Source organism: Siphateles boraxobius, unplaced genomic scaffold, assembly GCF_051911475.1.
Source record: "Siphateles boraxobius isolate OS27281-9 unplaced genomic scaffold, OSU_SipBor_1 61, whole genome shotgun sequence".
Taxonomy (NCBI): Eukaryota; Metazoa; Chordata; class Actinopteri; order Cypriniformes; family Leuciscidae; genus Siphateles; species Siphateles boraxobius.
Window position 1 is genome coordinate 8,508,868 of NW_027509188.1, and position 20,389 is coordinate 8,529,256.

The 20,389-nt window shown below is 41.4% G+C and overlaps 2 protein-coding genes across 2 annotated transcripts in view; both read right to left on the reverse strand.

Annotated features, from left to right (window-relative positions):
- The window catches only part of LOC143718303 (tripartite motif-containing protein 16-like), a 276,192-nt gene that overhangs the window by 242,495 nt on the left and 13,308 nt on the right, over window positions 1-20,389 (reverse strand). The gene's annotated exons all lie outside the window — the stretch shown is intronic.
- LOC143718362 (uncharacterized) lies at window positions 1,102-8,837 on the reverse strand. The gene is made up of 6 exons (XM_077209465.1): window positions 8,799-8,837; window positions 8,571-8,684; window positions 6,208-6,372; window positions 4,593-4,774; window positions 4,393-4,457; window positions 1,102-1,393 (listed from the first exon to the last, which is right to left on the reverse strand). The coding sequence occupies exons 1-6, from the start codon at window positions 8,806-8,808 to the stop codon at window positions 1,186-1,188; spliced, it is 744 nt and encodes a 247-aa protein (XP_077065580.1). The 5' UTR covers window positions 8,809-8,837; the 3' UTR covers window positions 1,102-1,185.

The window sequence follows — 20,389 nt, forward strand, 5'->3', positions numbered from 1 at the left end:
AGGAAAATTTAGCGAATACGATTGAGTCAAGAAAAACTTAAGAGCAGAAGTTAAGGAAAACTTCATAAAAGTTTGGAAAATTAAGGTTTGCTCAATTAGGGATATTGAAAGTGGGTTATTATTCTGTTGTGTACTTTGTATATTAAGATCTCTAGTTGGAAAACCACGGTTAAACGAATGGAAATGCGTAAAAAAGATAATGAAAACTAATTTGAGAGGGCAACCAAATTCATATTTACAAACCCTGGATGTTGAGTAAATTAGGAATTGAGGACGAAGAAGATGATTGATGAGCCAGACCCTAGGGGATATCTGCACCGCAAGAAAACTTTCAATAGTATAAGAGACTTTTATGTTTGATATACTCTACATAACTGTGACAATAACATGCAATGCAAGAACAAATGTATACACACACTTATAACAATGTTTAAGTTTGTCTGATTAGGGAGAACTCGAGTCTTTTACTTTTTCCATTAAACAAAAAAGTATGGAAGAAGATGTTTGGCTCGAGTGCTCCACCAGAGTGTGGTGGCTTAATCTAGTAATTGGAAAGGAGAATGAGTGACTCAATTGAGTCACCAGGTAGCATAACTGAGGGAGCTGGATTTTGAAACTACACTCTGGAAAAAACTAGTGAAAGTGAGGCTTAGATAAGCCTCAGAGGAGGGAATGTTGAAGATTTTATTATTTAGAAAACAAGTAATTTTGCTATATATTTGGACACAATTATTTCTTCTGTCTGTGACTTTGGATTTCCTCTGTGTATGTGAAAGACCTTGAATGGAATGTTGTTTGCTGCAGAAAATTCTATTCTGAGAAGTCACATGGTAAAAGACCTTTACCCAAAACTATCTATAGGGTGTGTTACCTTCTTTGGAAGAAGATGTATGTATATAACTCTGAACCAAAATATACTCGGGAGCGCACTGGAAGGCCAGAGGCCAGAGCGTTAGAGTGTCGTTCTATGGAACGGAACGACATTCGAAAATAAAGTCTAATTATTTCTGGCATCAAAGATCTCTGCAAAGTTATTTTTCAGAAAGATTGAAAACCACAGCAGGGTCGCCCGTAAAATTTAAAATCAGCTTCACTGGGGACACGTTAAAATAAAAGTCCGGCTGTTACGAGGACATACAAGAATGCAAATCTAAGATTCGCTTGAAAAACAGAACGTGGACGTCTTCAAGATCGATCATGATATGCAATCTTCAGATATCTCACCCCTAAGTTACAGTTCTGAAAAGTGAAAGATATCAAACAGAAAGCTACTATGTGGTTACTGTTTTGTTTTTTACCTGTGACAACATTGTACAGATGTAGCTTGGTGAAGGCAAGCTTCCCCTTCCCACCCTTCATATTAAAACTGGCCATTAACTCATTTGTCATCAACCTGTGGATACAAAAGGAAGAAGATTTAAATGTCCAAATAATTACTTATATACAACACATTATAAAACGGTTGTTATAGTTTAGTAGGTTTGTCATATCTAGATGTCACATTGGTTCTACTGTTGGTCTGGTTTACCGAAAGGCCAGTAAGGATTTGAACATGTAGAAAAATCTTTAAATATTTAATATCATATTTGGATATTGCATATTCAATAGTAAATTGAGTATTTAATTTAATCAAATGTACACAGTGTTTCTATTTTTACTGCAGGGGTTTGTTCATTTTAGACTAGTCGGTTACTTAACTTCTGTTTAAATGACTGTCAAATTAGTCATCACACACATCCCTAATTAGTAGTGTTGTCAAAAGACCCGGTACTTCGGTACCAAGTAGGTACTAAAAAAAATTTCCGTTACGGTACCAGCTTTTCTTAAAGCAACACCAAGGAACTTTTCCTCTGCGGTCGCCCTACAGGTTGGAAGCGAAATTGTCCATTACCGCTGTCGTAAATAATTTAGCCTTCCGCATCTACTGTCGCACGCGCACGCTTGCTGTTTATCCAGCGCCGGCTTTGGAATCAACAATTGCAACAGACAAGGTAGAGTATGATGCATGATTTTGCTAGGTATCTTACATTTAGTTGTAGTCTACTGTCGAGTACGCTCCACCTATCGGCATTGTTATGCTTGCCGTAAAGCAAGTCAAATTAGTAGTTTTCTTATGTCTCATTAGAACTACAGAAACGCGACCCGATCTGGCAATCTTACATAGCGTGGATATACCAGATAAAGGACCGCAAAGCGGTGGCATAAGTGCCTTTCACCATGTCACGACTTGATGAACCACTGAATCGATTTTGGAAACATTATTTGACGGTAAAAAAATCCTACTTACTGTTGCTTTAAATAAATAACTCGCTCGCTGTTTATCAGCACCGGCTTTGGAATGAACGATGTCCACAGACAAGGTAGAGTACGATGCATTATTTTATGAAAGTATGATGTATTGTGACATCAGAAACGAAGAAAAACAAAATAATTTTAACGCTTACCGTAAAGCAAGTCAAACCACAGAAACAATTTTGAAAACATTATTTTAAGCTAAAAAATATTCCTTGGTGTTGCTTTAAGTACCGGTGGTACCGAAGTACCGGGTTAATCCGGTTCTTGATGCGCTGACCCAAAGGTGCATCCTCTGCACACTCAAGGTCTCTCGCTCGGTTTCCCTCTCTGCCGTGTGCGCGATACGCGGTTTGTATCACAGCCTCTGTCTCGCATGCACGCTCGCTCTAGATTCCAGGAGATTTCAACTTATTTGAGGTATATCTAGTCAATCACGAGTGGCTCAACAGGTAGATCTATAGATAAACTCATCTTTCAAGCATTTTGCTGACAGGGTTGATACTTCAGCGTTAGAAATTGGGGGTGTGGAAATAGAAATAGCCTGCCTACGGCTAATTCAACATCTCTGAAAACTTTCATAGATAACGTTAATTTGCAAGCTGAGATAATGCTGCTAATTTTTTTTTTTATTATTACCTTGAATGTCATTGCTCTAATTTATTTTTTATATTTTAGTATTTCATATTTTGTTCAAATGTTTAATGTACCTGCTGTTCATATGTTCATTTATTAGTGTATTAGGCTATATGATTAGAATGTTGTCCTGGTTTTAAAATAAAGCACAGCAATGATTAGGGATAGGAATTGAAAACCGGTTCCACTTGAGAACCGGTTCTAAGTTTTATGAACCATAGATATTGTATGCCCTCGACGTTAACGAGTCCTCTTATCGATGCTCCTGCTCCAAAGGGAATTTTTGTCCCACCATAGTCTTATTTGATCGGTGAGTAACGTAGACGGATTGCTGCGCGTGTGACAGACCGCATGTTTAACATGTTTAACGGAGAGAGCCCCGGTCGCGCGCCGTGTACCGATACTCTTTCTCTTCGGAGTCAGGCGAAAGTATAAACAAGGCTTCACCGTCTCAAAACTAAGCGCTGTCTTGCTCTCTCTCCCTGGCACATATTAATCAAAATAAATCGTCAAGATAGTAAAAGTTTGGAAGACCATATAGTTTCATGTGGAGCATTCGGATATATTTTTTTCCTGAATTACCGCTGGGTGTGAATTGTGCTAAAATACCTTATCTTCTCTGAAAAGCGTTCCAGACATTCAGCTGACATAAACCACACTTTAAATAAACGAAGACAATATAACTATCCAGTGATTATATGTGTTGACACGAATCTTGTGGGATGTCACAGCTGGGACAGCGGGATAACACGTCCAATTCGCAAACTAATGACTCCTTGGAACCGATTCATTTTAATTAATGGTTAAAACAACTGATATTTCCAACAGTGAACTCACGAGATGTTTGAATCGGTGTATAACTAATCAGTAACACTTTACAATAAGGTTCCATTTATTACAAATATTACTTAAAAAAAGTACAGTTTGATTACTCAAGTGTAAGCTTTAAAACAAATAAAATATTTTATTTTTTATTTATTTTTTTAAGTACGACTACTCTTTTCCACACATTGCAATCAGGAATCGATAAGAGAATCGTTAAAGAATCGGATCGATAAGCAGAATCGTCAGTGGCATTGATATTGATCAAATCTTATCAATTCCCATCCCTAGCAATGATATTTGACAGCGTTTCTCCCTTTTCAGGAAAAGTATCGAAAAAGTATCGAAATCGCAATTCTTGACTTGGTATCAGTATCGAAACAATAATTTTGGTATCGTGACAACACTAATGTTAATTGAATCTAAATGAAGCTTTGGTACCGCAATTGGTACCGAGAACCGTGATTTTCACTGGTATTGGTACCGAATACTGAAATTTTAGTACCGTGACAACACTACTAATTAGATAGACAGACAGAAGGATGGATAGATAATCAACTACATCAACTTGTCTGTGAAAACATCAAGTGCCAGATGAAATAACACATGATTTTGCCAAGAACTGCTAATATAAAAACTTACTTCTCCATGACCCTTTTTACATTGTCCTTCAAATGTATCCCGCCAACATTGGACAAGCTATTAATCTGAAATTAGAGAAACAGTATTTTAGTTTAACCACAAAAATGTATCCACTTGACCATTGCAAGTCACACAGGGATTGAAACACTGCACATTATACAAATTCCATTATACTGGTATGACTACAGGTATGTCCTTACCAGTCTCTGCTTTTCCTCCAGGCAGTTGAGGGATTTATCAAGTACATTTATCTCCTCAACAGTTGTTGCCTGTGCCGGAAGCCTTGAATCCCCTTGCATTTCTAGTCCTCCCCTCTCCTTCTTCATTGTCCGAATGTCTTCTCGGATTTCGACCAGCATCTCCATAACTTTTCTTTGGAATTCTAATGTATTGAAACCAATGATAATCATAATAAGACATTATCAAGGGACAAGTTTACCACTACAATAACAACCATCAACAAATTTACATCAGCTTTTTTTTGTTAGTCTAAAATATTGACCCTCCCAAAGCCTTTACAAATGAACAGATGTTTTTGCAGTCAAAGACATCTTTATAATTTTATATGAGTTTCAGCTATGAATACAAATATTGATAGTGAATATTAAACGAGTGAGAAATAAAGCTTGTGTATATGCACACAAGCATTCGCTAACTGGAATGTTTAAAGGTAATTTTGAAAGATGGTTGTCTCCCTGACCAACAAATGTATAAGCAAGTCATTAGCACCATAAATGAGGCTAGTTCATTATGATAATTATATTCCAGACTCAGTGAACAAGTCTAAGCTTTCAGCAGATTAGCCTGCTGGCAACTGATTTAGTGCCCCACACAGCCAGTATGTGTGATATACCCCAAAACTATGCTTCCTGCAATAGTCAGGTGTTACTGATATCCAGCCGCAACACAGGTTAAATCAATTGGCCACACACCGCCCCCCAACGTCATTTAGATTTTTTTTTTAGTAGTAAAAATATGCAAGTTAAGTTAGAGCAGGGGTTTTCAACCCATATACCCAATTTGGTAAGCTGTTTATATTTTTAATGTTTCAGTTTAATTAATACCCTGTCTATACTAGAAATGCACCGATTGCAATTTTCTTGGCCGATTCTGATTTCCGTTTTATTTTTTGGGGTAAGTGTGACCTGCTGATGCAGATTTTTGCTGATGAAATTTAAACAAACCCTTCCGTTTTTTGGTAAACAAAGTATGGCACAACAGGGGTTTTAAACATGGAAGAATTTCTATTATTATTTCTTTAAAAATAAAGTAGTATTTTATTAAGACATACATTTTACTGAACAATGGTAAAGTTGAAAACCCCGGAGTTAGAGAACAGACGCTACACTTAAAAACTGAAAGTGTCTCCTCAATGCAGCATTAGCCAAACGAGAGTCAGAGATCAGCAGCAGAAGTCAGGTTTCTTTTATCAAGATAGTGAGGAGCTGACTAATGAGATGATTTAGGTTTGAAAACTAAATTTAAAAGCACCTATTTAAGCGAGTTTGTCATTGTACTGTATTTTTTTGTTTTACATTAAGATTAATAATGAACCCACCATTCAAGCGATTGCAGCCAATTCGAAAGCAAAAGTAAAATGCACAAATCATATATTTTCCCTTATATTATCACTGAGGATGACAGGGGCCCTTAAGTGGGCCTAAGTTAGTTAGTTAGTAAGTTAGTTTTGTAACACTAACCCATTCTGATTAATTGACCTTTCTTTACACAAACACACACAATGAAACACACACACACACACACACACACACACACACACACACACAACTACTACTACTGCTACTATATACTTACTTGCTTCTGGCATTGGGTACGGGGAACGTTTCCCATGTGTTGGTTGACTTTTTGTAGATTGCTGGTTAACAGGTGATCCTGATCTACGAGTTTGGAGAGATGGTCCTCCCTGAGAAGGTGGTCTGGTCTGCTTTTCAGATATGGGCTCCTGAATTTGCTGGGGGGCTACAAGAATCAAAGAGTAAATTTACAGCTTAATACAAATGATTAAGTTAAGTTTAGAACAGGTTTTGACAAATCATTTATTTAATACAAAATAAGGCAATTACAAGTTTAAGTACTGGTTAAGTTCAAAGTCTGACCTGTCAGCTCTTTTACTACCACAAGAACATTATGGTGGTGTTCTTTTGTAAAATTAAGTAAATATAGACCTGAAAACCACAATGTATTTGAGAACACACAGCTTGTTCTCATCAAAGGGAAGGAGCTGATGGGTCAAAATTAAAAAAAAAAACTAAAAAAAAAACCTAGATTCAGTATATTACACTATATGAGTATGAAGTTATCACTATCACCTTGAGGCCAAATATTTATCAAATGAATTTAGGACCTGAAGAACCTTTTTTTGATCTAAGAGTAGTCTGAGGTGGGGGGCAAGGTGATCGCCAACCCTGTGCTCTTGAAATCTGCTTTCCCCTAATGAGTGGATATGGAGAGCCAGAACTTGATCACCTGGATGAAGTAGATGATGGTGAGCTTTCATTTCCGGAGCATACTGAAAACTCTGTCTGGATTTCCCAGCTTCCTCGGAGCAATAGGAAGTTCTAGCTCTGTTAACAAAATGTGTTAGTTCTTAATTGATTTAATGTAATCGTGTTTTAAATCATATGTTTTTTTTAATCCCATACCATAGTGGCAAGTAATCTCACCAATGCATGTAAGAACAAAAAATGAACTAACCACTAGTGTTAGGATGATGGGAATTTCTGAGGACATCTTCTTCGCGTTCTATATCAGTTTCATCAGTATTATCTAATTCAAGAGGCAAACATGAACAGAAATTGTGTTACCGCGAGAAAAAAGGGCAGTTTTCACAGATTGTGCCCACTGTAATGTTCACGGTAGGAAGGCAAGTTGTGGGAATATATGGTAAATGGTAAAATGGACTGCATTTATATAGCGCTTTCACAGACCGAATGGCCACCAAAGCGCTTTACATATTTGCCTCACATTCACCCATTCATGCACACATTCATACACCGACGGCGGTGTCAGCCATGCAAGGCGCCACCCAGCTCGTCAGGAGCATATAATGTATGCATCCTTTCTACTGCTACATTTCCAACATCCCTCACTCTCCTACCTGGAAGAACGTTGGAGGAAGTTAAGGAAAAGTACAAAAGGGAATTATAGAATAAAGAGAAAAAAACTATTTTAATATTACTGGGCTTGAATATTCATGAACTGAATTGGCCAATCTGGTCTAAGCATATTTGCATAATCAAAGTCAAATCAAATTTTTGTTTGTTTTATATATACATATGAATCCTTATGGATAAACAACATTTATTAAAATAAAACATGTTATGTGGGGACATTTTGAGCACTAATAATTAAATTAATTAATTGTAACGGACAAATTGAAATAACTGATTTGTGGATATTGATGAGACTTTCCAACTCGCCATATCAGCTTTTGCAAAATGCATCAATCAGCAGGCTAGGGCTGTCAAATCCTGTTAGATTTTTTGAGACATAGTGTTCATTGAATCGATTGTAAAATGTACAAATTTATCAGATTTAGCGCAAATACACAACTCATGACACCTCATGATATATAAAATACAGCATATTTCACAGAATCTGCCCATTTATGGCTTACTTGAACATACACGTCACTAAGCAACAAATAACAGCGCGCTTGTTCACTTGCATTGAAGTAATAGCAAATATTAAAAAGCTCTTGGTTAACAGAAAACACATTGTTATTTTTCAACATCATACATGTTCTGTGTACTGTATTAATCTGTCCACCTAAAACAAATTTTTGGTCAAAAAAAGGCTGTTAAATTAAATTTAAAAGTGGAGCGAAGTGATTACAGAACCTTCTTCACAGAGTACTGTCACTCCACTTTTGATCAGATCCCTCTCAGCAGTTTGAATCTACCTCGTCGCCTGTCTGTCCGTTCCTAAATGTAAGACGTCTACAAACTAAAATAAATACATTTTTAGACAATTTGAGACATTTAAAACTTTTACAGCCATTAGAAACACTGGAGAAAGCCTGGAATTGAGAAGAAATTCATCGTAGCGATGGAGAACTTTAATCCCCGGAATTTAGAACTGGGAATTGAATCCCCGGAATTTGATTCATAATTGAATAACTCAGTAAATGATTGACAATTGCAAAGTAAAAAGAATACCTGTCAAACAGTCTTCAAATTTCTTTGTTATTTTTCTTCTTTTTGCTTCAAGTCCACCTTCTTCAGCTTCTGTACTACTTGTGAAGTCACAGTTGTCACATTCTTTAAAGTCATCTACAAATCATAAATAACGGCAAAAAGATGCAAAGCAAAAATCTTGTCAACAAATAACAGTCATAGGGCTAGGCACATGCACATATATGTACTGTAACATGTAATATTACCTACCAGATCTCATCTTCTCTTTCAGAAGTGGAAACTTTCTCCAACCTTATATGGCACAATGGGCAGATTGATCCATTTAGACACTTAGTAGAATTCAAATCTAGCCTCATTTTTTTAGTATTGTTCATAGGGCTGGGCGATATGGGCAAAAAAAATGATCATGATGATGGTTTTATATCAGTCGATATCGTTAATTATCACGATAAATGTCAAATTTTTATTTCTTTCAAGTTTAAAGGCAGATTTTTGCTCCTAAGTGAAAGTTGTAGAAACCAGAGCGTTAATTGTGGTTTTAAACTACTATTTTATTGTCAGAACATTTCACAAATCTCAGGTAGAACATTCAAGCATTTTGTCATTTTTCCTTAACAAAATAATAAAATATCTGAATAGAAAAGTATATTTCTTAGTTTCTGCATGTGCTAATGGGGGATATTGTTTCAAGTGTTGAAACAGGTTTGTGTTGCCTGACTTTGATGGCCTGTATCTTTAGCACAGTTTTCAGTGCAGGCTGCAATATTAATATTACATGTTTTGTCTCGAAATGCATATTTGACAGTGATTAGAATTAGCTTGAGTTAGGATGGAAATTTACTATGTTAAATTTATGTTCATTAACAAAAACAGTTTTTGAGTTTTATAAAAAATTAACCAATAGTCATCCAGTATCATGCATTTAGATCATGATAACCACAGATAAAACCAGGCATAGCCTATAGCACCTCACTATCGTGGCAAAATGTAACTTTATGGTTTCTATGGTATTTGTATGAAAAATACATGATTAGATACTGTAATTATATTCCATTAGTCATTTAATACATTGTCTACATTAATAATATAATACAATTCATGTATATCCCACATTTCATGGTGCAGTTAATATTACTAGGCTAACGTTACAGTAAATCCATGGTAAATGATGGGAATTTGTAGACGGAAAAGCCTTCTGACTGCATCACAGTGTTTCTCCTGTTTGTCAGCGCTGTTTCATCTTCCTTTAAACTGGTTTAAATCACTAAGATATTTGTGTTCTTCACTGAATTCAAGCGCTTCTCACTGGATCTTGTGAGCGAGACCATTACTTGCCCAGCCCTTATTGTTCAACAGACTTATTTTTAACATGAGAATGTCCTCATTTTTAAACTGTGACGTCGTTTGAGGATTCCATGAGTGTGTAATGAGAGCCTGTCCAATGTACTGACATTGATGTGGTGTGAAATGTCACGTGTGTGTGGATGTCCTGATGTTTCTCCAGTATGAAATCAATATAGTGTGTTTGTCTTAATTATGGATGATTGGTGTGGAATCAAATGGAATGTGTTTTGTATGCTTTCACACCTGTAACAACGATGACTGTAAAGAGAGTTACAGATGCATTTGCTGTTGATTATCTTTGTAACTGGTTGTTTCTGCACTGATCTAATGTGTATGTTCTTATTTAATCAGATTGGGAGTCATTTGTCTGAACCCAGGCCTTCAAATAGTGACCAATGCACCGACCGCAACAGTGACCATTCATCCACAGCTTCTGACCCGATGGAGAACCATTCTCAGGTTAGATCTCTTGCACTAAACCCTTGTCACATACACTGATGGCAACTAACCAAGCACTAACCAAATTGAGACAACCATTGGGTGCCCATATCAACACCAATCACTGAACTCAACACCGTACAGCCAATCACCCCTACATGACCTTTACACTGTTTTGACTTGTATTTCATGGAACCGCATTAATGTTATAGGTCTTTTGAGTATTCAAACATTGTAGTTTTTAGTTTACTGAGTGAATTCTGTCCTCTCTTTACAAACATGTCTAGTTTTTTATTTCTATATAATATAATATTCACTTTCCATAGTTTGTCCTCATTTTTAATCTGAAACGTCGTTTGAGGATTCCATGTGTGTGTAATGAGAGCCTGTCCAATGTACTGACATTAATGTGGTGTGAAATGTGTCACGTGTGTGTGGATGTCCTGATGTTCCCTTTCAAGGGAACTCGAGCTGCGTTTGAGACGCGGTGGGAACGCTCTGCGTGATACGTCGTGAAGCACGTGTAAAATCAGTCCAATGGAAGCCCGCTACGACATAGGTGACGTCATTGACCAGGAAACTATAAAGCACCCTTGAAATCAGACCGCGACAGCTTCTGCACTTTCAGCAAGCCCTCTCTGTATATCTGTCCTTGTCTATTTATTGTTGTCTGTCAAGCCCCTTATATATATATATATATATATATCACCATGGCGAGCAAGCAGAGTTATAAGCGTTGTGTTGTTCCCTGCCCTCGTTATATCACGGGTGGGGACACACACCGTATGTGTATTGCTTGTTTGGGAGTGGAGCATGCCCAGTCAGTCCTCGAGGGGGCTGATTGTGAGCATTGCATGAGTTTGTCTATGAAAACTCTCCGCTCTCGCCGGGCGTTCTTTGAGGAGGACGGTTCGGTTCGCGCTCCCCGAGGTGCGGGTCCCGCTGCTGCCGAGGCACAGCGTCGGCTTTCATCTTGGGGTTCGCAGATGGATCTAGTAGCGGGGTTTGAGACGGGCCCCGCCCTTTCTCAGCCCTTACCTGCTGGATCCGGTGTCTTTGCCCAGGAAGGAGCCCGCTCTGCGGCTTCTCCTTCCCAGGCTGAGGCACCAATATTGCGGCTATCCAGTTCTGAGGATCTGGATGTCGCTGATATGGGGGATAGTGAGTGTTCGCCAGCTCATTCCCCTGCTGATGAGGATCTTTGGGAGGTTTTATCTCGTGCTGTTACTAAATTAAATATTGAGTGGCCAGCCGATGATGTTGATGTTGAATCTAGAAAAAGTCTTTTAGATGAACGATATCTGCCATCTAGATCACGACCTCCTCGTCGGGAACTCCCGTTTTTTCCCCATCTCCACACCGAGGTCTCGAGATCGTGGATTAAACCGACTTCTTTCAGAGTGCATAATCAGCAGACTAGTAACTATAGTAAAGTTCAAGGGATTGATCACTTTGGTTATTTGACTATGCCTCGTGCTGAAGACACGCTAGCAAGCTATCTCTCCCCCGAGTCATCGTCTTGTCTGAAAGCCCCGACATTACCCACTAAACCTTTAAGAAATACATCTTTGTTAGTCGGTAAAGAGTATTCGGCAGCAGGTCAGGCAGACCTGCTGAGGGACATGGACAGTTGTGAGGAAGTTAGTGCTGAGGCAATTCGAGAATTGCGTCGCACGACAGATCTGTCTCTCCAGGCCACCAAGGAAACAGCCAAATCTGTGGGCCGTTCTATGGCAGCCCTGGTGGCCACGGAACGTCATTTATGGCTAAATCTTTCAGATATTAAAGACAAAGATAGATCTGTTCTTCTGGATGCACCGCTTTCACCATCAAGTCTGTTCGGCGACGCTATAAATTGTGTTGTCGAGCGGTTCCAAGAAAACAAAAAACAAGCGGCTGCGTTTCAGAGGTTTCTTCCTCGCCGGTCCAGTGTCCCCGAGGCTGCTCGCAACATAAAGCTTGAGCAGTCTCGTCCGTCTACGAGCTCCGCACACACACACACAGATATCAGCAAAAACAGAGCGTCGCCGCTCGGGCTCCTCCTCCATCTGGGGTTCCTGAGTGGCGGTCGCAGCCCAAGCCTGTTAGAGGTAGACAGGATCTGAGGGCTGTCATCACTAAGAGAGCTGGGTCTAAGAAGAAGTCCTGACGCCAAGGCTATCAGGCTTCTGAGGGTGGTCCCCTCCAGGGAGGAACGGTCCCTCCTTGGCACCCTCCGGGGGGCGATTCTCCGAGGAGAGTCGCAGCGTTGCCACTTCGGTTGTTCCCTGCCGGTTCGCCGCTTCAGGGCGCCGAGGTGTCAGCGTCCCCGTGCAATCCTCTGAGGAGGGTTGTAGAACGGTCAGTTCGGTTGTTCCCGAGGGACTGGTTCCCCTATCGGAATTTCTGGCAGCATGGAAACTTCTGCCAAATATTTCTTCATGGGTCCTGCGTATAATAGAAAAGGGTTACAGAATTCAGTTCGGTTCTCGTCCGCCCAGATTTCAGGGGGTCCTCTCTACGTTAGTAGACTCACAGCAGGCTCTGGTTATGGAGCAGGAAGTACTGACGCTTCTTCAAAAAGGAGCTATAGAAAGGGTTTCTCCTCCCAGCAGAGAGTCAGGGTTTTACAGCCGTTACTTCATTGTTCCAAAGAAGGATGGAGGGTTGCGTCCTATTCTAGATCTGCGCCATTTAAACAGCAGAGTTCAGAAACTCAAGTTAAAAATGCTTACACTCAAACAGATTGTATCACAGATTCAGTCCGAGGACTGGTTTGTCACAATAGACTTGAAGGACGCGTACTTCCATGTATCTATCCATCCTCATCACAGGAAGTTCCTGAGGTTCGCTTTCGGGGGCGAAGCTTACCAGTATTCGGTCCTTCCATTCGGCCTAGGTTTATCACCCCGCACCTTTACAAAATGCGTGGATGCAGCTCTGGCTCCTTTGAGACTCCAGGGCATTCGCGTATTGAATTACATCGACGATTGGTTCATTTTAGCTCAGTCAGAGCAGTTGGCAGTTCGGCATCGAGATGTCGTTCTGTCCCACATAAAGAATTTGGGGTTGCGGCTCAACACCAAGAAGAGTGTGCTCCTCCCTGCTCAGAGGACCACTTTTCTGGGGGTAATTTGGGATTCGACCACAATGCAGGCACGTCTGTCTCCTGCGTGTATCTCTGCGATTCTCATAGCCGTAAGGAATGTGAAACTAGGCCAGTCACTCACTGTAAAACAGTTTCAGAGACTGTTGGGTCTCATGGCAGCTGCGTCTAACGTAATTACTTTTGGCCTTCTGTACATGAGACCCCTGCAGTGGTGGCTCAGGACCAAGGGGTTTTCTCCGAGGGGAAATCCGTTCCGCAGGATCAAGGTCACGAGGCTATGCCTTCGTGCCTTGGTCATGTGGAAGAAACCTTGGTTCCTCGCCCAGGGCCCAGTGCTGGGGGCTTCTTTTCGACGCGTCACGCTTTCGACGGATGCTTCACTCACGGGATGGGGAGCGGTCATGAGTGGCCGCTCGGCGCAAGGTCTTTGGCAGGACCATCAATGTTCCTGGCACATAAATCGTTTGGAGATGATGGCGGTATTTCGAGCGCTCAAATATTTCCTGGCAGACCTGAGAGGCCGTCATGTGTTGGTCCGCACAGACAACACATCGGTGGTCTCTTACATCAACCATCAGGGGGGTCTGAGGTCACGACACCTTTGCAAACAGGCCCATCAGATCCTCCTTTGGTCCCAAGGGAGATTGCTGTCACTCAGGGCAGTATATTTTCCAGGGAAACAGAATGTGGGAGCGGATATTCTGTCAAGACAGGAGCTGAGGCCCGGGGAGTGGAGACTTCACCCAGAGGTGGTGGAGCTCCTGTGGGAGAAGTTCGGTCAGGCTCAAGTAGATCTTTTCGCATCATTAGATTCAACTCATTGTCCCATGTGGTTTTCTCTCATGCACCCAGCTCCTCTCGGACTGGATGCTATGGTGCAGGTGTGGCCGAGGCTGCACCTGTACGCCTTTCCCCCGATACCGATGCTCCCGGGGGTTCTGGAGAGGGTTCGCCGAGAAGGGGCTCGTCTGCTACTAGTAGCCACTTACTGGCCGACCCGAGTTTGGTTCTCGGACTTAGTGTCTCTTCTGGACGGCTCTCCCATGGAGATTCCTCTCAGGAGGGACCTGTTGTCCCAGGCAGGGGGCACAATATTTCACCCTCGGCCGGAGTTGTGGAAACTGTGGGCCTGGCCTCTGAAGGGGCCCGGCTCAGGGAATCCGGTCTCTCGACTGAGGTCGTTGAGACCATCCTCCAATCCAGAGCTCCTTCCACGAGAAGGCTTTATGCATTGAAATGGAAATTATTCTCCACTTGGTGTGGTGAACGTCGCTTAGATCCTGTTAACTGCCCTGTTGGTTCAGTTCTTGATTTCCTGCAAGACCGTTTCTCTGCCAGATTATCTCCTTGTACCTTGAAGGTTTATGTGGCGGCTATATCTGCCTACCACACCCCTCTGGGGGGTGCTTCTATTGGTAGAGATCCTTTAATCACTCGCTTTCTTCGTGGTACATTGAGGTTGAGACCTGCACTCTAGAGCACCGGCATGGGACTTGGCCATTGTACTTGAGGGTCTGGCCTTGGCTCCCTTCGAGCCCATTGAGGAGGTTTCAGAAAAATTCCTCACCCTAAAATCTTTATTTCTCCTTGCTATTTCCTCTATCAAGAGAATTGGTGATTTACATGCTCTGTCGGTTGCTCCTTCATGTCTGGAATTTGCACCTGGTATGGTGAAGGCATTTCTCTACCCCAGGTCAGGTTATATCCCTAAGGTCCCACTGAATGTTGGGGGCCCAATAGTGCTGCAGGCCTTTTATCCTCCACCCTTTAATACCCCAGACCAGGAACAGCTTAACCTGTTTGTCAGGTGAGTGAACAGAGAACCCAAACGCAAAGGTGAGCTGATATTCTTTTAATCTCAGTTCAGGAGAAACAACACAGGTGGCCGCTTGGCAAAACTTGAACAGAAGACAGTCCTTGGTAAATGTAACAAAAAGTCTCTCAATTAATGAAACAGAAATTCTTGGCTACAGCCGAAACAGGAATCCCAGATGATAGAGACAGGCTGGGTCCGTAGAGAGGGTGCGGGAACGCCAAACCGAAGACCACTCACGTTTACCGAGGCCTTGGATAAGCAGAGGCGAAGCACAAAGTCATCTGAATAATTCTGACTGCAGGCGAGACCAGACAAGACAGGACAGGATACAAAACCACTGGATCAATGAACAGGTAGATACACAACATTTGGCAATAATCTGACAAAGAACAAAGGAAAAGGAAAGCCTAGAAATAGGGAGTAGAATTAGAGAAAGTGGGAAACAGGTGCGGAGAAGAGGAACAGATGGGATAATGAGAAACGGCTGGAGATGAATGAGATAATGAGTGTGAATGAGTGTGTGTACGAGGATGCAATAACAAATATGACCAGCAGAGGGAGGTAGAGTAAAGGAGAAGGATACCAGGATCATGACACTGTTATGTCCATTCCGGGCTTTAGATGCCTACGTTCATAGAACTGCCCTCTGGCGTAAATCTGAGCAACTATTTGTTTGTTTTGGGTCACTCGAGAGAGGATGCCCTGCATCTAAACAGGTTATGAGTAAATGGATAGTCGAGGCTATTTCATTGGCTTATGAAGCGGCCGGACAGCCTTCACCTATGGCTGTGCGGGCCCACTCTACTCGGAGTATGGCGGCCTCTTTGGCCTTAATTTCGGGTGTTTCTCTTCTTGACGTTTGTAATGCGGCAGGATGGTCCTCTCCGCATACATTTGTCAGGTTCTATGACCTTGACCTCTCCACTCCTGGGGCGAGGTTGCTTGCTTCTTAGTGTGCGCAGGACTTCACACAGAGCGGGCATTTGTCATTATGGCATAGTGGGGATGGGGTTCCCACCGCGTCTCAAACGCAGCTCGAGTTCCCTTGAAAGGGAACGTCTCAGGTTATGTATGTAACCCTGGTTCCCTGATAGGGAACGAGACGCTGCGTTTGCCTGCCATACTTCCTGCATGCCCTGATCGACTTGCTTCAGGCCTTTCAGAAGCTGTCGCGTTCTGATTTCAAGGGTGCTTTATAGTTTCCTGGTCAATGACGTCACCTATGTCGTAGCGGGCTTCCATTGGACTGATTTTACACATGCTTCACGACGTATCACGCAGAGCGTTCCCACCGCGTCTCAAACGCAGCGTCTCGTTCCCTATCAGGGAACCAGGGTTACATACGTAACCTGAGACGTTTCTCCAGTATGAAATAATACAGTTTTTTTTCACAGTGGATGCTCTTCTCTCTTTACAAGTGAACAGAGCAGTCCCTCGCTGTGAGGAGAACACGCCTTTGGAGGAAAATATATGCCTTCCTACCAAAATGAACAAGCCAACTGAACAAGTAATGCCATGCGTTACATTAACCAAGCACCAATTAAGTAATCATTTGGCCAGTTTTTTTGAAAAATGTCTACCTATTTATAAACCACAGGTATTACATCGGTTTGCTGCCAGGGTACACAGACTGATAGAACATCATAACAAATGTGCTCAACACTATGAACAACTGTCAACAAGAACACCCGAAACTGAAAGAGGGGCAACTAATTACTCACAGAATAATTGAATATGAGGTATGTGCTAGTTTTTTTTGTTGGTGGGGAGACTGATATGGCTTTCAGTATACATATGCTTAATATTCCTCATGGAGCATTTAAAGCTGCAGTAGGGAGTTTTGAGAAAATGTTGACTTAGCCTGAAAATTTGAACAAGCACAACTTACAGCTCCAACCCCCTTGCTCTCTGCTGCGCTACAGCCCTCCCTCCATAGCTCCTCCCCCACAGCGGAGCCTGCCGTGAACGCGCAGGCTAGTAAGCAGGACCACCGATGATGGCGGATTATAAACAGTTATGGAACATTCACTAATAGGGACGAAACATCAACAATATGCTTTACATTGACTATGGCCTGCCCATACTTTGACTACAAACTTGGTCCTCAAATCATTATGTATTTTGCAATACATGTCACTTTATAACGTTGCACTCTTTCTATAAGTTATAAATAGCTAGTAAGATAACGTTAAAGGATTAGTTCACTTTAAAAAAAACTTTTGCTGATAATTTACTCACCCCCATGTCATCCAAGATGGCCATGTCTTTCTTTCTTCAGTCGAAAAGAAATTAAGGTTTTTGATGAAAACATTCCAGGCTTTTTCTCCATATAATGGACTTCAATAGGACACAAACGTTTCAAGGACCAAATGACAGTTTCAGTGCAGCTTCAAAGGGCTTTAAACGATACCAGACGATGAATAAGGGTCTTATCTAGCGAAACGATCGGTCATTTCAAAAATAAATAAAAAACTTTAAGTTTTATAAGCATAAATGCTCTCCTTGCTCTGTTCTGTGATGCACGTTTGTGATCCTGTTCGAACTCGTTCATCAAAATGAACAAATCTTTTTTCGAGTCATTTCGTTCGTTGAATGAACGAAATGACTCCGAAAAAGATTCGTTCAAAACGAACAAATATTTTTTCGAGTCATTTCGTTCGTTGAATGAACGAAATGACTCCAAAAAAGATTCATTCATTTGGATGAACGAGTTCGAACAGGAGAGTCACGAACGACGGTACGCGCTCGCGCTGTGCAAGAGAGGGGTGATCAGTGCGTACACGAGCGTGATTGACACTGCTAAGACATTCCTCCTGGCTCTGATTGGTTGTTTCTGACCGGGAGCGGTGTATTTCTGTAAATGGCAATAGGACCACAGGGAGGAGCCAGAGGAACTTGATTTTTTCACAGATTATCTGTCTCATATTCTACTGTCAGGACATAATGACAGTTTTAACAAATATATGTTTACAAAAGTTACCTACTGGAGCTTTAATACAATAATGTTTTCCCCACAGATATCTTGTGAGGAACCCTTCTTTTCTGACTAAAGTGACGAAGACTATGTCCCTGATACAGAAGGTAGCTCATCAGACAACAGTTGTGAAAGTAAAGAACTAAATATCTGGCATGCTGAGCCAGTGGAGGGAGGTGCTGTAGAGATTAAGAGTACAACAGACACGAGTAAAAGCTCATCCTATCACAGTTCCACATCTGTGACTCTGATGCCTACTAAAGTGGAAAAAAATAGATACAAGAAGAAACAATATTGCGCCTATTGTCAGAAACCATACTCTAAAATAGCACGGCACTTGGAGTTTGTTCATCGCAATGAATTTGAGGTAGCTAAGGCATACAGCTTTGATAAAAGGTCGAAGGAAAGAAGAGTGAGATTACGCCTTTTTTTAAAAAGTAGAGGAAACTTTGCGCATAATGCTGCAGTTTCAAAAACCGGAAATGGGGAAATGGTTGCTTGCAGATGCCCCAGAGAAGTAAAATCCACCTATGACTTCACTCACTGTATCCACTGTCAAGGTCTGTACAACAGAAAGACACTATGGAGACACATCCGAACATGCCCCCAGAACCCCAAATATGTAAATCACACAATCGGGCAGAAGAGAGTTCAGTCAATCAACAGCTTGACCCTTCCTCCACCAGTGGATGTTAGCAAAAGTCTATGGACCATTGCTTGTGAGATGGTGAATGATGAAGTTTCAAATGTTGTCAAAAATGATCGATACATTGTTCTTTTAGGGGAGCAGATGTACAACAGGCTGAAGTCACATTCAGGAAGAAATGAATACATTAGGCAGAAAATGAGGGAAGTAGCGAGGTTGCTCATCACCGCCAGATCACTGACACCCATTCATACTATGGAGGACTTCATCCAACCCTGCAACTTTTCTCACGTTATCAAAGCAGTAAGAGCAGTGGCAGGATTCAGTGAGGAGACAAACACCTACAAGATTCCATCACTGGCACTGAAGCTTGGACACAGCTTGGTGAAGATTGCCAACTCCGTGGAATGCAATGCACTGATGTCAGGACGCGACAATGCTGCCGAGTCTGCACGAAACTTCATACGTTTGTATGAAAGCAAATGGAATGAGGTAGTGTCTGCAGCTGCACTGACTACTCTGGGTGAAGCTAAATGGAATAAGCCACAAGTCCTACCATTTACCGAGGATGTCAAAACACGCCACTCATTTTTGAACTCAAAACAGCAGGAGTATGTGGATGCACTACAAGAAAAACCAAATGGCAAAAACTTTGCCTCTCTATGGAAAGTCATGCTAACACAGATTATTATTTTTAACAGACGAAGAGAGGGTGAAGTTTCCAAGATGAATATTCAATCTTACACATCTAGAGACCAGACACCAATGCACAAAGATATTGCTGTGGGACTCAGTGACTTTGAGAAAAAGCTTTGTGGGTACTTCCAAAGGGTGGAAATACGTGGTAAGAGGGGGAGGAAGGTACCAGTGTTGCTGACCCCTAATATGGTTGTGGCCATGGATCTCCTCGTAAACATGAGAGAAAAGTGTCAAGTTCCTGTTGAAAACCAGCATTTGTTTGCTCGTCCAGGTGCTCTGTCTCATTATCGTGGTACAGACTGTATTTGCCTGTATGCCCAAGCCAATGGAGCAAAGCATCCAGATGCCCTTTGCTCAACAAAGCTGCGTAAGCAAGTAGCTACATTGTCCACGGTATTAAACCTAAAAGACAATGAGATGGATCAACTGGCCAACTTCCTTGGCCATGATATCAGAGTTCATAGGGAGTTCTACCGTCTCCCTGAAAGCACTCTACAGCTTGCAAAGATTAGTAAACTACTCATTGCAATGGAAAAAGGGAAACTGCCTGAACTCCAGGGTAAAGGATTAGATGGTATAACAATAGATCCACAAGGTAAATATAATTGTCTAATATGCATTTTAACACAATTGGTAATCATGATTAGTTGCATCTCATAATAATGTATATTCTGTAGAGTATTAGGAGTGTTGTCAATATTTCCTAAAATATCAAACATTGGCAGGTAATTTATTATGGAAGTAATGTACTAGAAGTTTAGCTTCACAGATATTTGTGATAGGCCACATCGAGAGAAAATGAAGTAGAAATGGTGTGATAGTGGCATTCAACAGC